This window comes from Heptranchias perlo, chromosome 4 (assembly GCF_035084215.1).
Source record: "Heptranchias perlo isolate sHepPer1 chromosome 4, sHepPer1.hap1, whole genome shotgun sequence".
NCBI classification, from domain to species: domain Eukaryota; kingdom Metazoa; phylum Chordata; class Chondrichthyes; order Hexanchiformes; family Hexanchidae; genus Heptranchias; species Heptranchias perlo.
Genome location: NC_090328.1, coordinates 66917487 through 66943376, shown reverse-complemented (window position 1 = coordinate 66943376; position 25890 = coordinate 66917487). Strand labels below are relative to the sequence as shown.

General features: G+C 43.0%; 1 protein-coding gene across 1 annotated transcript in view; it reads right to left on the bottom strand.

Moving 5' to 3' along the window:
- tmc1 (transmembrane channel-like 1) overlaps positions 1–13827 on the bottom strand; it is an 83872-nt gene extending 70045 nt beyond the window's left edge. The window contains exons 1-3 of the mRNA XM_067982198.1: positions 13774–13827; positions 13646–13722; positions 1987–2130 (exon numbers count right to left, since the gene is read on the bottom strand). Of these exons, the coding sequence (XP_067838299.1) occupies positions 1987–2130; positions 13646–13722; positions 13774–13812 (260 nt within the window). The 5' untranslated portion in view covers positions 13813–13827. The remainder of the gene's footprint in view (positions 1–1986; positions 2131–13645; positions 13723–13773) is intronic.
- Positions 13828–25890: the final 12063 nt, after the last annotated feature.

The following is a 25890-nucleotide window of genomic DNA, read 5'->3' as shown; positions in this document are numbered from 1 at the left end:
GCACTACTCACAATGTCTGGGAGCCTAGGATCCCAATGGGAGCCTGTTCTGCATAAATAAGCAGCCTCAATCCAGGAAAATGGGTCCGGGTCATGGTGATGTCAGGACAGTGGGCAGAAGTCCTACCCTACCACGAATGCCACAAAGGGGAGAATTCAGCTCTGAATGTTGGCAGGCTATTTAATTATGGAGCGTATCACTGCCAAGCCCAATCCTGTACTCACATGCAAACTTTTCAGCTTAGTGCTACACATGGTAGTGCATTTAGCCACCTTGACATATTTTTAACATAAACAGATTAATCGTGGCAAAGTATAACTCTTTGATTTTGATTAATGTTACAATCATAATTAATAAAAGTTCAAGTCAGTTCTAACAAAGTGTGATGTCCACATTATAATTCAGATTGGCTTAGTTGATATGTGCAATTCCCAGTGTGGCACAGAGGCATTTGGACCAGGAAGATCCTTGGTTTGATCCTGCATTGTGCTGAATTTAGAAAATGAAAAATCAGCCAGGATTTGCACAACTGATTTCTATTTAGTGAGCTCTGATAGAAAATTTACATTGGATTGGGATGGAATCAGGCTCAACTATGATGCTCCCCACAGTCAATAGCTTGCAGTAGTCACCGCCTAGGCTCGCACGTGAAGAATGAGTACATGGTGCTCAGTTGATGTACTCAACCATGAGCCAGCAGCTTCTGGAGAGAAGTGGAGAAAAGAAGCAGACTGCAGAAATCAAAAGTATTGACTTTCAAAAGTGACTGAGTTAATTTTAAAGCCTGATTCTTAAAAGAACCATGCTATTTTCAGCTCCTACGTTTACTTGAACAATCAATTGTTGGACTCAGCACACATAATACAACAACCAGTCAGACACTCCACCCAACTCATTGAATGCAGCCAGAATATAATCCCCTCAGCAATATATTGTAATGTTATACTCAATTATTAAACCACCTCGTGGTGAGTTTAACAGTAAAAGTTTTTGCTTAATTCCTTATGCACACATTGTGCAGTAATGATGAAAGTTAGTTTTAGTTTTAAAAATTTTGATCAAATCACTACTGGAGGCTTCTGTAGCCCACTTGTTTAAAATTATTCTTACCTGATACATTGCGGCTTTGCTTGTCTATGGAACCTCGAAACTAATAAATCTAAGTGAATTGCCCCATTGAAACTTTTGATTCCATTTAAAGTATTTTCCAGTTCAGCAATTTAACTACATTTTTTTAACAATGAACTACCATATAAAGCTAACATTCAATTACAGCTGAAACAATGGGGTCGATTTTAACCCATACCCACCCAGCACAAACTGGACAGGTTTGCAGTTAATAATGAGCAAGTTATTTACCCACTCAGATCTCGACCGTTTCTGACCATTTGCGATGTTAATCTGCAGGGCTTTGCAAGCAGTTGAGAGGGCGGGACCCTCATAAATTTATGCAACTCAGGGTCTCATTACATCAATAGGGCCCCGATGCAATTTTAACCAGGGCCTGAGCGGGGAAGCAGCTGCAGCTTTCCCACTAGGCAGAAGCGGGTCTGCAGCTGGTCTGAAGATAGAAGAGAACCTTCTGGTAAGTTGCAGCCTCCCCTGCCCCGGACTCCACCACCCTTTTATCTCCCATGAGACCCTCTTAAAACCCCCTCCCTGCTACTTACCTGGAAGCTGGCGGGTGGCCATGGCCTGCCCGATCTTCGCCTGCCAGAAGATCGCTCTACACTCTCTTCCTACCCGGGTGGAAAGTGGACCAGCGGCATTTAAACGAGGCCTGGGATTTAAAATACCCTGGGCCTTAAACTTAGTACAGTGAGTGTATTTTGCTTTCTCCCACCCCTTGCCTGCCCGAAACCCGCTCTGTGTTAAAATCAATCCCAATGTTTTTACAAAGTTTGTTTTTTGTTTTAAAAAGGTTTTTTGTTCACCATTTTAAAAGTCACCATAAACTGTTACAACTTATAAAACAGATGCACCTACTTCAGTAATTGTAATTTCTGTTTCATGGGAGAAGGTTTGTTTCGTAAAGTTGCAATTAGTTTCTTCTTCTCTTCCACTTCATCCTTCAGCTTGGCCATATCTTCTTCTGTAATGACTTCTTCTTCTTCCGATTCTTCTCCAGAGCTGGAAACCAAAAGAAAAATATTTATCAACATACTGTACCTTGCTGTTCTGAAGGCAACTATCTCCAAAGTTGTGAGAGTTGTTATTGTTTTATTACTTTTTTAAATTAATAAATTGTGAAAGGCAATGACCCATAATGTGAGACAGCAGCAATGTTGAAAAGACTAAGAAAGAAGACAAGGGGAACCAGAAAGTAATGGTTAAATGATGCCAAGCTTAGGAAAGATCTAATGATCATACAGCAGGACTAGTACTCAACTATTCAGAAAAATATTCTTATTTAACTCGAATTAGTCTCTAACTAATCTCTCTTGCCGTCACAACCTTAATCATCCCTTTTTATCTTGCTAACACTACTTCGGATGGTACTCAGTGAACTTTCCTCTTTTGTTCTTTCAAGCTGCAAATACCCCATTTTACCATTCTTCTTCCTCACTGTATCCTCGCTAAGTTGAAATTAAGACTCATTACACCATCTCATGCTCTAACTCATTCTGGCTTCCTTACATCCTCAGTCTTCCTTTCTTCCTACAATTTACCAGCTTTTAAAGCCTAAGCTTGGCATCATTTAACCATTACTTTCTGGTTCCCCTTGTCTTCTTTCTTAGTCTTTTCAACATTGCTGCTGTCTCACATTATGGGTCATTGCCTTTCACAATTTATTAATTTAAAAAAGTAATAAAACAATAACAACTCTCACAACTCCAAAAATGTTGAATTCCTACAATTTTAGATAATATAATTTATATCACTTGAGAATTTAGACCACCTATCATAAAGGGGATCCTAAATGACTAAGAACAGTATTATATCTCCTGATAAATATTTGGTTCCAGCTCTAGAAACATTAAAGTTCAATAACTCATTGATATTAAAAAGATGTTATTACAGTCTTGGTCCTGAGAAAAGGCAACTTACATCCTTATTGCAGCTGAACAATGAAAATTCAGGCTTTAGAGCAAGTGAAATTACAACATGGAAACAGGTCATTCTGCCCAACCAGCCCGTGTTGGTATTTATCCTCCATTAGGGCAGTAGTCCTAACCCCATGTGCCTGCCCTGTTCCCATATCACTTTATCCCCCTTTCCTTCAACCACCTATCTAAATGACAATAGTACTGTGATGTGTGTGAGTTAAATAATGGAAAGAGTGGTAAAACCAGAAATTTTGTGGAAGCAGAGAGTCGTAAGGTATCTACTAATCATACTTAATGTATTGGTGAGTTTTTTTCTTTTCTTTTCAGCAATGGACTCTAGATTCTTATTTATTCCTCTATGTGTCTATTGTTTGAGTAGGGGTTCTAAAATAGCAAAATATAGGAACATAGGAACAGGAGTAGGCCATTCAGCCCCTCAAGCCCGTTCCACCATTCAATGAGATCATGGCTGACCTGTATCCTAACTCCATCCAGCCGCCTTGGCTCCATATCCCTTAATACCCTTGGCTAGCAAAAATCTATCAATCTCAGATTTAAAAAGATTTAAAATTATTAATTGAGCTAACATCTACTGCATTTTGTGGGAGAGAGTTCCACATTTCTATCACTCTTTGCATGAAGAAGTGTTTCCTAACTTCTCTCCTGAATGGTCTGGCTCTGATTTTAACGTTATGTCCCCTTGTCCTAGACTCCCCCACCAGCAGAAAAAGTTTCTCTCCATCTACCCTATCAATTCCTTTCAAAATCCTAAAAGCTTCAAGCAAATCATCTCTTAACCTTCTAAATTCCAGGGAATACAAGCCTAGTTTATGTAATCTCTCCTCATAATCTACCCCTTGGAGCCGTGGTAACATCCTGGTGAATCTGCGCTGCACTCCTTCCAAGGCCAATATATCCTTTCTAAGGCGTGGTGCCCAAAACTGTATGCAGTACACCAGATGTGGTCTAGCTTTGCATAACTGTAGCAAAATTTCTTCCCCTTTATATTCTAGCCCCTAGTTATAAAGGCTAACTTTCCATTAGCCTTTTTGATTATATTTTGCACCTGACAACTATATGTTAATGATCTGTGTACGTGAACCCCTAAATCTCTTTGGACCTCCACTGTTTCTAGCTTTTCACCATCTAAAAAGTACTCAGATTGGTCCTTTTTTGGTCCAAAATAGATGAAGACTGTGATTGTCCCCTCAAGTGGTGTTTCACATTTTCCTTTGTGCATTATTTTGTATCTCTGCTTCAGCACAAAAAAGCTATTTTCCCTGCTGGTACCACAGCAATAAAGAATGTATTATGTTCTGAGCATCTAAATCAGTGTGGGCCCTTTGTTTGCCACAACTTGCACTTTTGAATGAACGCAGTTTGAATATAAAAGGTACGTTTTTTTTAAATGACAGAAGAAACTGCTGAGTGTATTGTCTGAATTATTGTATTACCACAAAGGATATCCAAAGATTGTGATTTAAAACTGATATTTGAAAAAAGTTAGAAACTTCTGTGCAAAAATGCATATTAGATTTATCAAAATAAGAAAGAGAGGAAAACAGATTTAGATTGATACTCAAAGTACTGGTCTGCGTTAATGGTGAATAAGATTAATTTCTTAGGATCAATGCTGAAGGAAAGGATGGAAATTACTAGCATCATCCTTACAATCCCCATCCTGTACCCCAGTCCAGCATCGAAGCCAGAAAGCTAACCAAGGTAGAGGGTCTGGGGAAATTTGTGTCTTTGTTGCATTGGAAAATTGGGTTCCAACAATTATATCTTGACAATATTCTCTCATAAAATTCAATGTATGATAGACTGAGTGGTGCAGTTGGTTTGAACTCTTCCTTATCACCTCTAGAAGCCCAGTTTGAATATAATCCAGACTGTGGGGTGAAAATCTTCTTTTTGTGCCAACTGTAAAGATTCTTAACAAAATATATTTAGATGCAGACTTGGAAAGGTAAAAGATTGGAAATTTAATCTGTGACTAATAAGAAACTGCATGGATTGGAAGGTGGGGGGGGGCTACAGATCTAATAGGTTCAAGATAAAATTTAATGCACAGTGAAACTAAACTAATAGGGATTCAACTGCATCCTCTCGACTTCCCTTCCCTAAACTAGTCCTGTCATGGATTGGATGCACACTGAGCTCTAAATAATCTGATGATGGATTACAAAATGGCTCTTGTCGTGCCCCCAATGGTTTTACGAAGAGAGTATCCATCAAATCTTTAATACTAGATATGTGTCCTAATTCCTGTCAGGGAATGGAAGGATAGCCTCTCTTATTAGCAAATTGAACACAGAGTGAAGACCAGAATACTTGGGTTTGAATGCATCACTATACCACCACATACTCAGATGTTAGACATTCACAAGGAACATATAAGGTTGGCAACGATAACAGACAACATTTAAGGTGTTTGTATGACATTCCTCCACTATTTTAACAGTTTAAAATAAATGAGTTAATGCCTGTGATAAAATAAAGGAGCAAGAAAGAACTTACATTTATCTAAGCATTTTATCACATCCTCAGGACATCATACTATGCTGCATAGCCGATGAATTACTTTTGAGGTTTAGTCACTGTTGTTTTTAGGCAAACCTGACAGTCAACTTGTGCACCTCAAGATCCCACAAATGAGATGAATGACCATTTAATTTGCTTTTTATTAAATGGTGTTAGTTGAGAGAGGAATGTTGGCCAGAAGACCAAGAGAACTCCCTGCTGCTCTTTGGATAGTGTCATGGGATCTTTTACATACACCTGACCAGGCAGTTGGAGCCTCAGTATAATATTTCATCTGAAAAACCTTACCTCTTACAATATAGCTCTGTACGGCACTGAAGTGTCAGCCTAGATTACATGCTTAGGTCCTGGAGTAGGGTTTGAATGCACACAAGCATGAATCAGAAGCTGGAGTGCTACCAATAAGCCAAGTTGACACTTAAGGGGCAATTTTCTGATTTTGCACTCCCAATGCATGATTTTCTGACCATTACTTAAGACATTTGGAAAATTATGCATAGCAGCGCTTGAATTTCCGTGTGCTATTGGTGCATAAGGCTTCCCGCGAGAAATGAGAAGTTAGGAAATGACCCCTTTAATGTCATGTAAATGCATTAAACTTTCATTTGCTATTATTGCCATCAATAATTTCTAACCTATCATTAAACCATCTTTAAAAAGGTGGTGGGTAATGACCAAATCACTGTGAGCACCAGAGCGAGGAATTTCTAACCCGCAATCACTACCGGCAGTGGAATTTGGGTGGGTGGGAACCAGTACATTGTTTGACAAGTGCTTCTGCCTGCTTCCAATCCTCAAAAACATGCCCTGAACATATTTCTGTCCAAGCTATATGTCAATGTAATTCATTAATTATGTATCATGGATAAAAATGATAGCCTTTGACAGGTCTGTTGATATTTTGGATCTGGGTGAAAGTTCCACCCAGTGGTACTTCATCTCATGAAAAGCAACAGTAAAAGGCAAGTGGCTTAAAGTCCCAATTTAAAGGGACAGAAGCAACCAAGTTTTGATTCAAATTTTTTAATATATTTTCAATTTAATTTATTTTAATCATCAAACATAGTATTTTAATGTATTATACTGAATTGTAAAGGCAATTTAAAGAACATTTATTTATTATTTGTAGTTGTACAGGGAATGGAAAGTGCACGAATTCATTACTGTTTGTACAGTTAATGTTTCATGTATTTTCCTTTGTTTTCCAGGTTAGACCATGGTCAGAATGTTTATGTAATGACAAAAACAGCAGAATCATTGGGATGGATTTTACTGTAAAAATAACGGTGAGGCTAACAGCGATCAACTTTATTTCTGTGCAAATTGGACAGTAACTTCCAGCGAGAGCACATGCGCAGTTAAATGCGGAAATCTGGAAGTTGCTGTACCAGATGCGATCCTCTTCCGTAATCCCTCTGACTCCCAACATTTATTAGCCTCTTACCTTATCAAAAATATTCTGCTTTTCTATTCTTCCTACCAAAGTGGATAATTTCATATTTCCCCACATTATACTCCATCTGCCACCTTCTTGCCCACTCACTTAATCTGTCTATATCCCTTTGCAATCTCTTTGCATCCTCCTCACAGCTTACTTTCTCATCTAGTTTTGTATCATCAGCAAACTTGGATAAATTACACTCGGTCCCCTCACCTAAGTCATTGATATAGATTGTAAACAGCTGAAGCCCAAGCACTAATCAGAATATAAGAACATAAGAAATAGGAGCAGGAGTAGGCCAATCGGCCCCTCGAGCCTGCTCCGCCATTCAATAAGATCATGGTTGATCTGATCCTAACCTCAAATCTAAAGAACACAAGAAGTAGGACCTGGACCCGGCCACTCAGCCCCTGGGCCCGCTCCGCCACCCACAGGGCCTTGACCGATCCGAACTCAGCTTCATGTCCAATTTCCTGCCCGCTCCCCGTAACCCCTAATTCCCTTTACTTCTAGGAAGCTGTCTATTTCTGTTTTAAATTTATTCAATGATGTAGCTTCCACAGCTTCATGGGGCAGCAAATTCCACAGACCTACTACCCTCTGAGTGAAGAAGTTTCTCCTCATCTCAGTTTTGAAAGAGCAGCCCCTTATTCTAAGATTATGCCCCCTAGTTCTAGTTTCACCCATCCTTGGGAACATCCTTACCGCATCCACCCAATCAAGCCCCTTCACAATCTTATATGTTTCAATAAGATCGCCTCTCATTCTTCTGAACGCCAATGAGTAGAGTCCCAATCTACTCAACCTCTCCTCATATGTCCACCCCCTCATCCCCGGGATTAGCCAAGTGAACCTTCTTTGTACTGCCTCGAGAGCAAGTATGTCTTTTCTTAAGTATGGACACCAAAACTGTATGCAGTATTCCAGGTGCGGTCTCACCAATACCTTATATAACTGCAGCAATACCTCCCTGTTTTTATATTCTATCCCCCTAGCAATAAAAGCCAACATTCCGTTGGTCTTCTTGATCACCTGCTGCACCTGCATACTAACTTTTTGATTTTCTTGCACTAGGACCCCCAGATCCCTTTGTACTGCAGTACTTTCCAGTTTCTCGCCATTAAGATAATAACTTGCTCTCTGATTTTTCCTGCCAAAGTGCATAACCTCACATTTTCCAATATTGTATTTGCATCTGCCAAATCTCCGCCCACTCACCCAGCCTGTCCACCCTTGTAGGTTTTTTATGTCCTCCTCACTCTCTACTTTCCCTCCCATCTTTGTATCATCTGCAAACTTTGATATGTTACACTCGGTCCCCTCCTCCAAATCGCTAATATAGATTGTAAAGAGTTGGGGACCCAGCACCGACCCCTGCGGAACACCACTGGTTACTGGTTGCCAGTCCGAGAATGAACCATTTATCCCAACTCTCTGCTTCCTGTTAGATAACCAATCCTCCACCCATGCCAGAATATTACCCCCAATCCAGTGATTTTTTATCTTGAACAATAATCTTTTATGTGGCACCTTGTTGAATGCCTTCTGGAAGTCTAAATACACTACGTCCAATGGTTCCCCTATCCACCCTGTACCCCACTAGTTACAACCCGCCAAACTGAAAATGACCCATTTATTCCTGCTGACTGTCAGCCTCCTGTCGCCATCTGTCATACTTAGAGCTGGGGTCACTGAACTCCACACTCCAGCCAACGCCCTGTCTTAACCTCGCACAGCCGAACACGACGTTAAACAAAATGAAGGACCCCCACCAACACTATTTAAAGTGATCATGAAGTACTTGCAGATTAATTGCTGGATTATTTCTTCTGGCTGCTGGTGTAATTGTACATGTTTTTGGAAGTTTCCTGTACTTGGATAAAGTTTCAATATTCTACAGAGAGTGGCCTGGCTGGTCTTGCAGTACTGTTAGTGGCATTTACAATATAGGGCTGAAAAAAGTTGCTTCCAGACATGGGTGGCCTGGCATTGAATATGACTCTGGGAATTGAATATGACTCTGGGAATTGAATATGACTCTGGGAATTGAATATGACTCGGAGAATGAAGAGAGGCCTCGCAGAGCAGGACAAGCTGTTAGAAGAGGGAGGAGGAGGAGGAGCAGGACACACAGCAAGAGGCCATATCTGCAGAGGTCTTTCCTCAACTTCAGTGTCGACCAGTGCATCAGACATCAACGGTTCACTAAAGAGGTCGTGACTGAAATTTGTCAACTGTTGCAGCCACAACTGCAGCCTCAAAGCAGGGCAAGGACAGCATTGCCTGTGGCTGCCAAGGTTACCATAACTCTTAATGTTTATGCCTCTGGCTCCTTTCAGGCTGCTGCTGGAGATATAAGGACATTTCATAGTTTGCAGTGCACTGCAGTTTAAGAGAGGTCACTGAGGCGCTCTACGCAATGAGAAGCAGATTCATCTCATTCTCTTTTGCCAGAAACAAGCAGGAGGAGCGAGCACGAGGGTTCGCTCGCATTGCAGGCTTCCCCATGGTGCAGGGTGCCATTGACTGCGCACATATTACCATGCATGCTCATCTGAACTTGGCTATATTCATGAATAGAAAGGGATTCCACTCCCTCAATGTGCAGCTGGTGTGCGAGCACACACAGTGCATCATGCAGGTCAATGCCCGCTATCCTGGCAGCAGTCATGATTCCTTCATCCTGCAGCAATCCTGTGTCCCAACTGTATTTCAACCAGCACAGCAAGTTAAAGGCTGGCTAATGGGCAATAAGGGTTATCCCCTCATGACATGGGTCATGGCACCAGTCAGGACATGTGCACAGCAAGCCTACAATGAGAGCCATGCTGCCACAAGGAGCATCATCGAGCACACCACAAGCATCCTCAAACAACGCTTCCACTGCGTAGACTGCTCTGCAGGAGCCCTGCAGTACTCAGCTGAATGAGTATCAAGATTTGTCGTTGTATGCTGCATGCCACACAACCTCGCCATTATGAGGGAAACAGCCCTTGCCACCACCTAGCAGTGAGAACCTGAGCAAGAGGAAGAGGAAGAGGAGGAGGAGGAGGAGGAGGAAGAAGTGGAGGAGGAAGTGAAGGAGCAGGAAGTGCAACAAGTAGTGGTGGAAGAGGAAGGGAGGCTACAACGTAGATAGGCCCTTTCTGCCAGGGCTCTGCGTAATCAGATTATTAATGAACGATATCTATAACCTCAATGACACCTCCCCATTCACCAACAGCCCCACACTCATTACATTTCCTCTCCCACATGACCATCAAATCGTCCTTTTTATGATTACACATTGGTTCCTCCCTCAGCTCATCGCAGAAATGAAAACCAATACTAAATGCAAATTCAAATGCATAATTATAAATTAACATAGAAAATTATCCAAAAAAATGAGACTATTCACCCTTGTGCATTCCCTTAGTGCCTGTCGTTCGTGTGCCTTTACCTTTTTTAGTGCTCCTACGAGGTGCATCCTCAGTGGCTGGAGCATGGGTGGTGGAAGGCTACTGACCCTCAGTTGAGGAGTCTGCAGGTGACCTTGGAGGATGACCTCGAGCAGTTCTGTGCAGGGAGGGCCTGGCTTCAGACTGCACCATCTTGGCCTGGGCTGCAGCAGTCTGGCCTGGCTGGCTGATAGAAAACAGCAGGGTCACTGGTGGAGTTGCAGGGGTGGGAGCAGGAATGCTGTCATCCTGAGAGAGGACAGCAGGATCATCTTCCATGGCGCCACTGCCACTCTCCCGGGGTAACACCTCAGATATCCTAGTGATCCGTTAGAGAACAGATTGCTGGACTGCTGTGATGCCCTGGAAGCCATTTTCAACAGTTGTACCAAGAACCACGATAGCAGCAGTCTGAGCTCCCAATGCAGCAGTCTGACCTTTGATGAAAGATGTTTGTGCTGCAATGAAAGCTATGACATTGGTATCAGACGTCGCATCATGGTGGGTTCCACAGGTGTGCTGATGGAGGTGACCACCCGTTCCATGTTGGAAAGGATGGGCTCCAAGCTCTGCGCAAAGCCCTGTGCCAAGTTGGAGCTGGACTCCTCCATGCTCCTAGACATTGTGCGTATGCTTTCTTGCAGGCTTTCCAGTGCACTAATATTTGGTTGTCGCCACCTGTCAGCCTTCTTCTGTAGCCTGGCCCATGAAAGTCATCATCAGAATTCTCTGCAGTAGAATTGGTGTGCGACCTCGTCCACCAGCGAGCTAGCACCTGCGGTATCCTTTCCCCCCGCCCTGGCTCCTGCACGTTTCTGCCCGGTGTCTCACTACATGCAGATCCCTCCTCTATCTTAGCCTATAAACTACACGCAGTGTCAGTCTCTGAGCTGGTGGCTGTGAGTGTAACATCGAGTGATGGTGTGTCTTCATCATCACTATCTTCCTCCTCTGACTCCTCTGACTGGGAAGGTTCCAGTTTTTGAGTATCTGAAATGATAGAGACACAAGTTGAGTTGTGGTGAGAGGAGAGGAGAAAGTAAGAAGTGCGTGCTCACACTATCTGCAGCATGTGAGTCAGAAAAGATTGTGAGATGAGGGAGAAGTGGGAAGAGAGAAGGAGGATTAGGTTTGCAGAGACCCTCATCATTGATCCCTCCAGCACCGCCAGTGGCCACGGCTTCAGTGATTGCCCTTCCCATGATGGCCAGCACTGTCTCCTCCATTGGGGTTAAGACGTGTAGGCGCACTTGTCCTCCTCCATTTCTTTCTTGCTGCCTCCTGTTATGCGCCACCTTTTCCTGCAAGAAAGAGGGAAGTGTGTCAGTGAGTATCCTGCAAGATGTTTGGGTGATGTGGCTAGCATGGTTAAATAGCTGCCAGTGTGCATGACCTGTGAGCTCTGGATGTGCGGCTTGCAAGAGTTGTAATGTATGAGGATGAGATGAAGCATCTGATTTGAACAGTTGAGTACTGATTGAAAGAGATTGTTGGTGGGTGGGTGGGGGGGTGGTGTAGTGCATGGAGCAGTGGATGAGGCTGGTGGTGCAGTTGGTAGGATATGCCAATTGAAACTTGAACTCACTCACCTTGACAACTCATGTTAAATCATTGAACTTCTTCCTGCCCTGCATCGATGTTCTTGGCACTATGCTCCTGGCATTGACCTCGTCCATTACCTCCTCCCACTGCCTCTTGAGTATATGTTCGGAGGGCCTCCTGCCCCTCTGTAGATACAGGATGCCCCTCTTCCTCTCCATCTCTTGTACTAAAGGCCTCTAGTGCAGCATCAGAGAGTCTTGGTGCAAGGTTGGTGCTCTCTCGCAAGCACAACCATTCTTCTATATATTATGCAGCACAGATTCACTTCACAATTGACTTCCACCACTGCTTGCAGTCACAGTGCACCTCCCCTTTAAGAGGTGCAGGCTGCCTTTAACAAGCATGAGCCACTCGCGATATCGGGGCCCCCTGCTGATGCATGCAGCTAATCAACATCGAAGGTAGTGCTAACTGCACGCAGCAATCATTTAAAACAGCAGGCAACACGAATGTTACGTGCAGCCTGCATCGCAATGGACAGGCACAGGTTAATTACGTACCATGATCCCAGCACCAGTTTTCGGGGGTTATCCAATTTCACCCCCTTAATTTTTAAATTCTATAAATGGACATTGAGGTGAGGCCATCTTGTGATACTAATTTGAAATCCCATAACCAATAGAAAGCTGAGATTGTTTCCAGTTCAGGGATGAAAGATTAGATTGTCTTTTTCCAGCAGCAACTGGATCACACCTTGAAATGAGACATTACATACATTTGGTTTGTTCTCTAATGGACTTTTATTTACAACACAGTTCTGACGGTAATATCTAATTTGTTGATGCAAAGTACTGAAATATCTCTTGAAGCAATGGTCTTCATCCATCTGCTTCTGGGATTTAGGCTACATTATTAGTTTATTTGCTGGAGGCATTAAAACTAGCAGCGGCCACGAACACCACCATAACTATTCCATAATACTCGCAAATACAAAAAATAAGTAACTAAGAGTACAAAATGTTCAATTATATAACACCTGCATCACTGTTCAATTATATAACACCTGCAAAGTCTACTTGTCAGGATTAGGAGTGTATGTTACTTAAAATTGTACAATGATAGATTTTTTGTAAAAATAATAGTTTCATTTGTTTTTCGTCTCCCCTCATACTCCCAATGTTGTTTCTATTTTCACTTTTTTTTAGTTTCTACAACTTATGAGAAGTGACAAACTGCCAAGTGACCCATTCTCAGATCTTTGCCAACTCCAGTCTGCAACTAGAAGTTAGGTCATAGAGGAAATTCTGCAAAACTGCCAAATTGAGCTGTAAGTTCTAAATCTGGAGTGGTTAAATGAAAAGAATATTCTCTGCACAATCTGGATTTCAAACACCTATAAAACAGCAAAATGTCAGTTTTCTGGTAACATTACAAATCAGGATGCAAACATGAATACTTCATGATGTGGAGATGCCGGTGATGGACTGGGGTGGACAAATGTAAGGAGTCGCTCAACACCTGGTTAACCTGGTGTTGTGCGACTCCTTGCATGAATACTTCAGATCTCCACCCATTGAGTTATTCTCCATTTTGCATCCATTCAGTTCCAACTTTTGCAAAAATGAGAGACCTACCTTGAACTACCTTTCTTTTTATCTTTCTTTTTTTTGTTTCTGTCTTTTTTGCCATCTTTTGTTTTGCCATTCTTATCCTTTTTCTTGCCCCTTTTCTTGTTATCCTCCTCTTCGCTGTCACTGTCCACTTGTTTTTTACCCCTTTTTCCTTTCTTTTTCTTGTCCATTTCCTCATCATTATCGTCATCATCAGAATCTTTCTTTTTAGATTTTGCATTTCTCCTGTTCTTCCTACTTTTAGTTGGTTCTTCCTCTGATTCATCTGAATTGTATTTTTTGGCTGCTTTGCTCCTATTTTTCACATTTTTCTTTCTACTTTTCTCTTCTTTCTCATCTTCCGATGCATCAGATCTCTCCTCTGATTCTTGTTCAATCTTTTTCTTTCCATTTCCCTTTCTTGTGCTTTGTACTGTTTTCTTGGTGTTTTGTGGTTCCACATCTGAGTCGTCATTATCTTAAGTAAGAATGGGCAAAGTTGTATATTACATTTGCACTGAATCAGCAGGTCTAATCCCAAACATACAACTAAATAATAACCAATGGGGAACAGTGAGATATAAAAAATAATTCCCTGTGACATCAGTAGGACACATAATGCAGAAGCCAAAGGATGAGGGGTTGGAAATATTACTGACACAAGTTGAACTATTTTCCAATATCTCACTATTCCCAATATGGTTAATCTATTTACAAGTTTGTCTGATACAATAATAAAACAAATTCATAATCGTATTTTTAAAAATGCAGACAATAGTCATTATCCCTAGTTCTCCAATGATATTTGGCATAGACAGTTAATTTAAAGGTTACAAAATAAACAACATAAAAGATAAATCATAGCTTCTCATACAGCTGACATTTCATTCAAGTACTAAGGAAGTGCTGCATTGTTAGAAATACCGTCCTTCAAATCTAATGTTAAACCGAGACATCGCCTGCCTGTTCCAGTAGTTCAGGTTGTATTAAACATCCCATAACTATTTGAAGAACAAGGAGCCACCCAGTATCTGTTGCTCCTCCACTTCTTCCAAGAAGCAGAGATAGAGAGGAATTCCCAATGGGAAAGCCATTGTGCTGCATCTGAAATTGGGGAAGGAAGAACTGGCAGCCCTTCATCAAATGGCACAAAGGCAGATGGCAACAGCAAAAAAAAGACTAAGAAAATCCTTTTAAGTGCATCTGATGGAAAATGAAGCATATGATATCACCACTTCATTACTACCTCACTTGCAATGTACCCTCCCAAAAAGGGCCAAACATTTCTGCCGGCTGACAGCGGAAAGTGCAGCGGGCTCTACAGTGGACAGAATCCAGCAGTATATGTCTCCATCCCATTTCTTACTGTTGTCTCTCTGATTAGCACCACAAAATCAGGTGTTGGCCAGCATAAAATCTAGGAAATTATGTCCTCCACTGTGGAAACATGGTAAAATACCTTGCAAGACACTTTACCATGGTGACATTTCCTATGAAGTCTACATGTGTAGTGTGTCTGCACATATATGTATGGCATGATGGAGATAATGCATATGCATAGATGTGCATGTGATAACATCTCACCTGTTTCTTCATCCTGTTCCTCATCATCTCTTTCATCATTATCCACCTCAATGCTCACTGTTGGAAAATAAATAACAAGACTATGGCACCATTCTGCAATTGTAATTCTGAAACTATCAGCTTTATGCTATATGTAAGCCTGTGACTCATTTTGATTTAGCCTCAAGTTCTCAACCCAACAAAATGAGAACAGGAATCATAGAATCATAGAAAGTTACGGTACAGAAGGAGGCCATTCGGCCCATCATGTCCATGCTGGTTGAAAAAGAGCTATCCAGCTTAATCCCACTTATCCCACTTTCCAGCAATTGGTCCATAGCCCTGTAGGTTACGGCAATTCAAGTGCATATCCGAGTACCTTTTAAATAAGTTGAGGGTTTCTGCCTCTACCACCCTTTCAGGCAGTGAGTTCTAGTGTTTCAATGGAGAAGACCATCTGGTCCACCAAGCCCACCCCATACAATCATGATACCCTAAGCATCATGATTTACAATACTCCCACCCACCACCAGCCATGTGATCACCTGGGGGAAGCAAAAAGGGATAGAAAAAACCTAAGGCCAATTTAGGAAGAGAAAAAAAATCTGGAAAATTCCTCTCCAGCACCCCCCCCCCCACCTTGAGGTGATCAAAACTAGTCCAGGTGACCACATTGACCATATATAATATTACTTTTTATTCCACCTATCTTTTGTACACCTTGATCTCTGTCCAAGCCAGGAATTGGTCCAGCTCTCTTTTGAAGGTATGAAGCAAATCAACACTCACCGCACAAGCCGGCTGTTTGTTCCATAGGTCTACCATCCTCTGGGAAAAAAGGAATCTCCTGATATCTAACCTAATTCTACCCTTACGCAACATAAACACATGAGCCCTGGTCCTTCCTAACCTAGCTAATTGAAATAATCTATCTATATAAACACTGTCTAGTCCCTTCATTATTTTTAACACCAAATCAGATCCCTCCAGCTTCTCTTAAGTAAATAGACCCAGCTTTTTAAGCCTAATTGTTTTAAGCTGGGTATCATTCTTATGGCCCTCCTCAGAACCTTTTCCAAAGCCTCTATAACACCCACCATGTGAGGGGACTAAAACTGGACACAGTATTCTAAGTGAGACCTAAGGACACAAGGACAAAATGATGTGCTTTGTTTTATATTGAACTGTCATGGCAATGCAACCTAATATTCCATTTGCTTTGGCAATTCTGATTTCTTACTCAACAATAGCTTGATGTACAGTGTCACTGTCTTAACATGATATTTGTGAGCTAGCCAAACACATGATATAATAAAGGGGAGTTAATAGCTGAGAATCATTTTTAATTCCCTGCCTATCTTGTGTTATTGCACATCATCCAAATCTAACTATCCCATCTCCTATCTCTCCTGTTCAAACTTTTGTCTGTAGTCCTTCCACTCCTAATAAAATGCAACATAATAAATGCACTGGAAAATTTTGTCAAGAAGGCTCCTGGTCCATTTTGCTATACAGCTCATCATCTCCAAAGAATACCTAGGCCACTACAATTAATAGGCGTACTTTTGTACCTTTGGCTTTGAGAGTGCTCAGATTTTGTTTGGATTATGTTAGCATATAAACAGCAAATATTGGAGGGAATTCTGTGAGACACAGGTCAATTAATATCTATAATGCAATCACTATACTCCATTGTCAGAAACCTCAGAAAGAGAGATCCACTCTTCAGTGGAGGGCAGCCCCATCAGCAAAAGACAATGGCCAGGGAAAGTGCAGAAATCATCCCTTTTACATTAGTCTGGATTGTACACACGGTGCCAAGATGTACTATACTGCATTAGCCTTGAGGACCACATCATCCTACAATGTGTGCTCCTGTTACAGGCTGACAGTGCTCTTTAGTCCATTTCAAGTCCCGTGCTTAAGACGAAACAGGAAAGTGGAATATCTCAGTGTGCTGGTTGGTGTAGTGTCTATCCTATAATTATATTGAATATTATTATTAGGACCGACACTGACTGGAGAGGAGGGACCCATTAATTCACATCCTTTGTCCCAGTAAAACTGAGATGGAAATTCTGAGTGATGTGGATGTAAACTGATTAGTTTGTGTTTTGATTATTTGAAATATATAGGAATAAATTCTACAATTTAATGCTTTTCGTGCAAAGCTTTGTGCAACAGAAACACATATCAGGAATCGAACCATAGAGGTCAGCTCCTCTGATTTGCAGCCCATGGAGATTAGCACACTGTGAGCTAGAAATTGGGCCATCTAGCGCCCGTTGTTTCGGAACTACACGGCCTCTCGAAGTGCCAAGATGATGTCTCGGCTGTGCACACACGTTTCTAACGTGACGCGTGCCAGACGCCATCTTGGTATAGGTATTAGCACATGCGCAGAGAGCGAATGCCAGCAGCATGTAAAGTAAGGATAAAATGGATACAATCAGTGTGCAATGCTGATTTAAAGTGATAGTCACCATTTTGGCACTTAACGCTCCACTCAACGCACAGCCTTAACCGCGACCATCTGGACATGTCTTAGAGTGCCTGCAGGACCCCCCCACCAGTGCTATTTAAAGGGACCATGCAGGATTTACAGGATAATTGCTGAATTATTGCTTCTGGCTGCTGATGCATTTGCAACTGATTTTGGAGGTCTCCTAGACTTGAATACTAGGACTAGGGGACATAGCCTAAAATTTAGAGCCAGGACATGCAGAAGTGAAGTTAGGAAATGCTTCTACATGCAAAGGGTGGTAGAAGTTTGGAACGCTCTTCCACAAACGGTAGGGTGAAGCTAGCTCAATTGTGAATTTTAAATCTGAGATTGATAGATTTCTGTGAATCAAGGGTATTAAGGATATGGAGCTAAGGCGGGTATATGGAGTTAGGTCACATGATCTCATTGAATGGCGAAACAGGCTCGAGGGGCTAAATGCCACTGCCACTTGCTGCCTCCTGTTATGCACTACCTTCTGCAAGAAAGCGGGAAGTGTGTCTGGGTGATGTGCCTGTCGTGGTTGAATAGCTGCCAGTGTGTGTGGCCTGTGAGTTGTGGATGGGCAGGTTGCAACAGTAGCAATGTGTAAGGGTGAGAGGAAGCATCTGATTGGCAGAGTTGAGTACTGATGGAAAGAGTTTGTTGGTATGTGGGTGATGGGGGGGTGTAGTGCGTGGAACAGTGGATGCGGCTAGTGGTGCAGTTGGTAGGAGATGCCACTTGACAGTTGACCTCACTCACCTTGACCACTCAAAGCATTGAGCTTCTTCCTGCACTGCATCCATGTTCGTGGTGCTATGCACCTGGCATTGACTTCATCCCCCACTGCCTTTTGAGCATTTGTCTGGAGGGCCGCTTGTCCCTCTCGGATATAGGATGTCCCTCCTTCTGTCCACCTCTTGCATCAAGGCCTCTAGTGCATCAGCAGAGAACCTTGGGGCACGTACTCTCGCAGGCCTGGTACAAACTCAGATCGGCAAATTGGTGAGGTTTGGCATGCAGATTGGAGGATGTGGGATTTAGTAGTGCGCAACCTTTATTCAATATTTTAACATAATTCATCAGTTTGTAAACATAGGGTCAGGACCTGCATCTGTGTTTTAAGTGTGCGATGTCTGATCTCCGTTCAGACTCCATGCAGACAGCAGACTGTTATTTTCAGCAAATAACAGTTACCGGCTACCTTTAAGACGTTTTAAGAGACACCCTCCCTTTAAGAGATTTGGGCTACCCCTGCTGGTGGAAAGTGTGCATTTCCCTGAATCCTCATGTCAGGCCTGGTTTTTAACACTGCTGTCAGGTAAGTACTTAGGCCAGACGAATGTCTCGTCCTGCCTGTGCAGGAAGCATCGGGCGCGGGTTAGTCGCGGATCGCGCTTCCCATGCCCAATTATTGGCCTTGTCCAATTTAACCCCCATGTTCGCTAACTTCCATGCCTGAATTCCCAATACATGCTCACACTGCATGATGCTCTGCACCAGAAGTGCTAAATCAGATAATTTACTCCCAAATTTAAAATCCGTTGATGAGCACAGGTAGATTATTGAACGCAGAAAGCTGCATTCAAAGGGGACCACAGGTTGAAAAATTGCCACTATTGTATCTTAGCCCAATCTCAAACTCAGTACAAGCCTGGCTCCCTGCTGGGAGCACAGGATCAGTGAATTTACACCAATAGTACTGTGGAGTATAGAACATACTTCAATGTTTCAAACTAAAAGGAAATATATGTGCAAGTTTAATTTAGCAGCACTGTTAATAACGGCTAAAATGTTGCTACATTCAGATTGCTGTGTAAACTTTACCTGTTCATTGACATTGCAAAGAAAATAAATGTTCATTATTTGATAAACATACTTAAGCCCAGGATCAGTATATTTATATTTAAAATATTATGTTTACAGATTGAACATATTGATAAATGTTTCTTTATTACTTTTCATAATCCATGTGACTACTTAATACAGAGAAATGGAAGGTGAGAGCTAAATGGTATCTCAAAATACTTCTGTCACTGATGTTAAGCAAACCATAATCCAGGGAAACTTTATATAAGTTACAGTGATAGGTTTCCAAGTCCAATTGATATGTCATTATACAGAATATGAAAACAAAGAATGCATTTTTCATGTGTATCCTGTGTTTTTGTGAACTAAAAGATGGATACAATTACTGAACCCTGGAGGCCATCATTGAGAATGAGAATGATTGACGTACAGCTGCACCTTTGTGAGGTACTGGAAAATGTGCCACGCACACTCTCCACATTAGCAGAGGGGATGCCGGAGTCCAACTCCATCGCTAATGGATTAGTGGCACAGGTAAGTGTGGGAATATTTGTGATGGAGAAAGTGGTAGCCTCCATTGAGCTTCAAGCACGTCTCTCAAATGAGACCAGGCAGGCCATGACAATAGCCGTGCGGACTCTGGATGCCAACATATCTACCGCCTTAAACAGGCAGACAGATACTTTAGCCGTGTCCTTACAACACAGCACATCTGCCCACCAGCCTGTTGGCCAGCAGAGTGGTGGGACTAATGTTGCACCGGCCCGGGAGAGGAATGATGGCGAAAAGGGACATGGAAGTGAGGACTCCACTCAAAACGCTCCCACGCCTCATTGGTTGCCCCCTTCTCAACCAGTACCTGCAATGTTGCCTCCTCTCGCAATGGCCGAGTCTGCCCCTGCACAGGTCTTTGGCAGGGCCCTCACGGGCTCCAAAACCCGGAGGTCATCGGTCGAGAGCATCTCAGCAGTCAGAGAAACCTGCCAATACCTCTGCTGAAGCCACAGGGGATGCACCACGTAGAAGCAGCAGAAAGAGAAAGGCTAAGCAATTGTAATTCACCAAGGGTATACACAAGGGTGTTTGATGAGCTGTCATGTTATTAATTTATTTTTTTTTGTCATGTGACATTAAATTTAATCATTATCACCACCACTGCCATGTCTTGACCATTGTTGAGTCCATTTTGTGAATTCGCCCTTTCATGTGCTTCATTATGAATGCCAAGACACGATGCCACCCATTGAGTGCGTGTGCAATGGGCGTATGCATGGTTGAAGGGCTGTTTAGTGCAAAGTAGGAGGGTGGTTGGTTGGTAGTGGTTGTTCCAGGAAGCCTGAGTATTTCAAAGTCTTCAACTTGCACATCTCATTATGAGAACCTGTTAGAGTTGAGGGAATCCCTGGTATCACAGGAACCAATGTACGTGGCTGCTTTGGCGATAGGTTCCCCATCTTCATTTTCCTCCTCCTCATTCTCCTCCTCCTCCTCCTCCTCCTCCTCATCCTCTTCCCCTTCTTCAATGTTGCCGTCAGATGAGAATGCTTCATGAGCGCATTCGACCTCCTCCATCTGTAACTCTCGCTGCTGAGCGATGTTGCGCAGGACCCAGCACACCCTCGCTGGCGAATACTGAAGGGCTCCCCCAGATCTATCCAGGCATCTGAAGCACATCTTTGGTGTGGTTTCTCACAGGTGTCATAAGCCACGTCTGCAGGAGGTGTCCCTTGTCTCCAAGGAGCCAGCCCTTAAGTATGTCTCCTGTGTGGAAGAGGTCAAGGATGTTGGACTCGCAAAAATGAATGAATCATGACAGCTGCCAGGGAATCTGGCACACACCTCCAGAAATCTCTTCCGGTGGTCACACACCAGCTGCACATTGATGGAGTGATATCCCTCTCAATTGATGAACAGTCCAGGCTCATGTGCAGGTCCTTGGATTGCTCCGGACGTGCAATCACTTGTGTCCTGCGCCCGTGGGAAGCCAACTAGAGAGTTGAAATCCACTGCCCTCTCAGTCTGGCTGATGTCGTCGCAGGGGATGTTCACGTAGTCAGATGCCCTGGCAAACAAGCCAACCATCACCTGTCGTATACACTTATGCGCAGATGACTGAGAGACCCTGGAGATGTCACTGGTGGTGCCCTGGAAGGACTTGAAGGTGAAGAAATTGAGGGCAGTGGTGACTTTAACTGCAATGGGCAATGCGTGGCCACCAGGTCCAGCTGGGAGCAGCTCTTCCTGAAGAAGGCTGCAGATGTCTGCGACCACCTGCTGATTCAATCTCAGCCTGCATTGGCGCTGCTCCTCGTGGAGGTCCAGGAAGCTTAGCCTCTGCCTGTAGATCCTCTCACGAGGGTAGTGCTTCCAGCGATCTCAGCCCCTCCGTTGGTCCCCTCTCTGCTCTTCTCCAGATCCTTGTTGCTGTCTTGTGTACTTGCAGATCCCAGAACTGCACGACGTGCCTGCCACGGATGGTGATGTGCCTCCTCCTCAGATGTACTGTGGAATTGATCCATTGCGTCCCCCATTCTGATCATGTCAGTTTAACAAAATGTAGGTAAATTTGTACGAACACAAGAATTCTCAGTGCCAACAAAGAAATCTCAGTTTAAATACGCAGAACTCCAGCCAAAAGTTTGTCTGAGAGAACTGAGTGCCCACCTGCAATACCTCACCTTTTATTAAGATGTGTCAATCATTGGTTTAAAGGGCCAAATGAGCTTCTGCTGCAACTCGCCTCCATTTCAATGGCATGTTTCAGAAGCCATGGGAGACATGTTCAAGAGTTGTTAACTCTGTTTCTGTTGCAGCATCCACAAAAAGTTAAGTACCTAAACTGTTTCAACTACCTGAATTGGCCCTTTAAATATCAGTCCATCAGCTTTAAGTGGGGACGGGATTTCCAGATTTCTGTTGTGCGCATCCGTACGCAGGTTTTTGGAAATCAAAACTGTTGCCAGTTTAGGACATTCATTCAAACTACCCAAGTGCCTTGCCCACCACCACCAGTTTGTATTATTCACTTCCGTCACGGCTGTGGTGATACTTTGAAATTTTTCCATTCTTTAAGCTCTTTAATAACAGGTCTGATTCATTTTTTGATTTGACTCTGCAGCTGGGGAAAGCTGTATAAATCCATCACCGATGAGGTTAAAAAAGCCTTGAACAAAATTGCCTTTTTCTCAATCGCGAATTAAACCATTTTTGAGCTGAGAAATCCTTATGAGCAGCATGGATGAATAATCTGTTAGCATTGACATTACAGCTATTTTCACTCATGTCTACTTTTTTGCTAAAATTAACTGAGACTGGAATGTCAGCCCCAGGATGTTCAAAGTGCACTTGGCTATTTTGGATTTAGTTCTACCCTTTATTTTTTGCCTTTTTAATATCCTCACAAAATTACACTATCTCGCCCTAGTATCAAGGGGACAAGATGATCTGAGCTATGGACTTTTGACGGCTGTGCTTAATATGAGGCCTAATGTCTGTGACTGTAACAATGCAGCATATGGTTGCAGCTCTTGAAATCCCTTCTCTGATTTGATTAGCAATTCTGCCTCGTATGCCCCATATCATTGAAAAAAGTAGAGCAGTTAATGGATATGGGTTAGCAGCCTTTCACAATTGTGTTGACTGATTTGAAGTAGATGATGCAGAACAAATGGCATATCAGAAACTGAAATGGAAAAATTGCAATGCAGTGTGGCATTTCTGTGGAGCAAATTACTGTACTACAGCAGTTATTTTGAGCCTTAAGTTTAAAGAGAAACTGTAGATGTGAGTTAAAGTGTCATCTTAATGGTAATGCAAGTACCCAGAATAAAAAGGACTACTGAGTTGATATACTCTAATGCTTTTTCTAATGTTCACGATGGAAATGTCAGTGAAAGATCAAAACAGTATTAAATGTTAAACTGTGCAGAAACCAAATGCAATGGTTTATCCTGATTATAAACCTAAAGCAGAATGGTAAAAGTAATTTGTGCAAAAGACAAGGCTGAAGCGTTTGCAACCATCTTCAGCCAGAAGTGCCAAGTGGAAGATCCATCTTGGCCACTTCCCGATATTCCCACCATCACAGAAGCCAGTCTTTAGCCAATTCGATTCACTCCACGTGATATCAAGAAACGGCTGAGTGCACTGGATACAGCAAAGGCTATGGGCCCCAACAACATCCCGACTGTAGTGCTGAAGACTTGTGCTCCAGAACTAGCTGCGCCTCTAGCCAAGCTGTTCCAGTACAGCTACAACACTGGCATCTACCCAACAATGTGGAAAATTGCCCAGGTATGTCCTGGCCACAAAAAGCAGGACAAATCCAATCCGGCCAATTACCGCCCCATCAGTCTAATCTCAATCATCAGCAAAGTGATGGAAGGTGTCGTTGACAGTGCTATCAAGCGGCACTTACTCACCAATAACCTGCTCACCGATACTCAGTTTGGGTTCGGCCAGGACAACTCGGCTCCAGACCTCATTACAGCCTTGGTCCAAACATAGACAAAAGAGCTGAATTCCAGAGGTGAGGTGAGAGTGACTGCCCTTGACATCAAGGCAGCATTTGGCCGAGTGTGGCACCAAGGAACCCTAGTAAAATTTAAGTCAATGGGAATCAGGGGGAAAACTCTCCAGTGGCTGGAGTCATACCTAGCACAAAGGAAGATGGTAGTGGTTGTTGGAGGCCAATCATCTCAGCCCTAGGGCATTGCTGCAGGAGTTCCTCAAGGCAGTGTCCTTGGCCCAACCATCTTCAGCTGCTTCATCAATGACCTTCCCTCCATCATAAGGTCAGAAATGGGGATGTTTGCTGATGATTGCACAGTGTTCAGTTCCATTCGCAACCCCTCAAATAATGAAGCAGTCCGAGCCCGCATGCAGCAAGACCTGGACAACATCCAAGCTTGGGCTCATAAGTGGCAAGTAACATTCGCGCCAGATAAGTGCCAGGCAATGACCATCTCCAACAAGAGAGAGTCTAACCACCTCCCCTTGACATTCAACGGCATTACCATCGCCGAATCCCCCACCATCAACACCCTGGGGGTCACCATTGACCAGAAACTTAACTGGACCAGCCATATAAATACTGTGGCTACAAGAGCAGGTCAGAGGCTGGGTATTCTGCGGCGAGTGACTCACCTCCTGACTCCCCAAAGCCTTTCCACCATCTACAAGGCACAAGTCAGGAGTGTGATGGAATACTTTCCACTTGCCTGGATGAGTGCAGCTCCAACAACACTCAAGAATCTCGACACCATCCAGGACAAAGCAGCTCGCTTGATTGGCACCCTATCCACCACCCTAAACATTCACTCCCTTCACCACCGCCGCACAGTGGCTGCAGTGTGTACCATCCACAGGATGCACTGCAGCAACTCGCGAAGGCTTCTTCGACAGCACCTCCCAAACCCGCGACCTCGACCACCTAGAAGGACAAGAGCAGCAGGTACATGGGAACAACACCACCTGCATGTTCCCCTCCAAGTCACACACCATCCCGACTTGGAAATATATCGCCGTTCCTTCATCGTCGCTGGGTCAAAATCCTGGAACTCCCTTCCTAACAGCACTTTGGGAGAACCTTCACCACACAGACTGCAGCGGTTCAAGAAGGCGGCTAACCACCACCTTCTCAAGGGCAATTAGGGATAGGCAATAAATGCCGGCCTCGCCAGCAAAGTCCACATCCCACGAACGAATAAAAAAAAACTAACATCGTTACACGAGTAATGGTGATGAACTACAAGCACACCAGACTGCAATTAAATCAGCCTTTGCATCGCCAATGCAAATGCTATCGGAATAATTATCTTCCTTAACCTCATGAATCTTTTTATAGTCTTCTGCTGATTTTTGAAATTTGTTTAAGTTTAATGACAGAAGAATGAAATTCATATCCTTTACCCAATTATTATTATTTAATGAGGCAGACAATACTGTATTTGAAAATTCGACAAATCTTCTGATTGCAAGCCAAAGTTTGTTTTGAAATATTTCAATATTTCCAGGTGATTTGTAAATCCCTCACCAATAGGTATTTACACTGGGGATGCTGACCATTATTAGAATTATTCATTACACTCGGCTGACTATGAAATCTGCTAATGGAAGTCAATTTGTGTTTTCTCCTGATTGAAAGGGTTTTTTTGTGAATATTTATGTTCCTCAAGGCAAGAGTCATTCATGAGGAATGGAACACTTTTTGCACCTTGCTCAAACACTCCAATGTTAGGTTAGCACTAGTTAGATGTAAGGTAAAACTCCGTCTACACTGCTCCAATATTGCAACACAATTCCAACCACAGAAGAATGTGTTATCTGGCTTATCCTCCCATAATTCTAGATACAAGGGCTACTTTTATGAAATCACACCCCCAGTGGGGAGCCTCACCCACTGGGAGTGTAT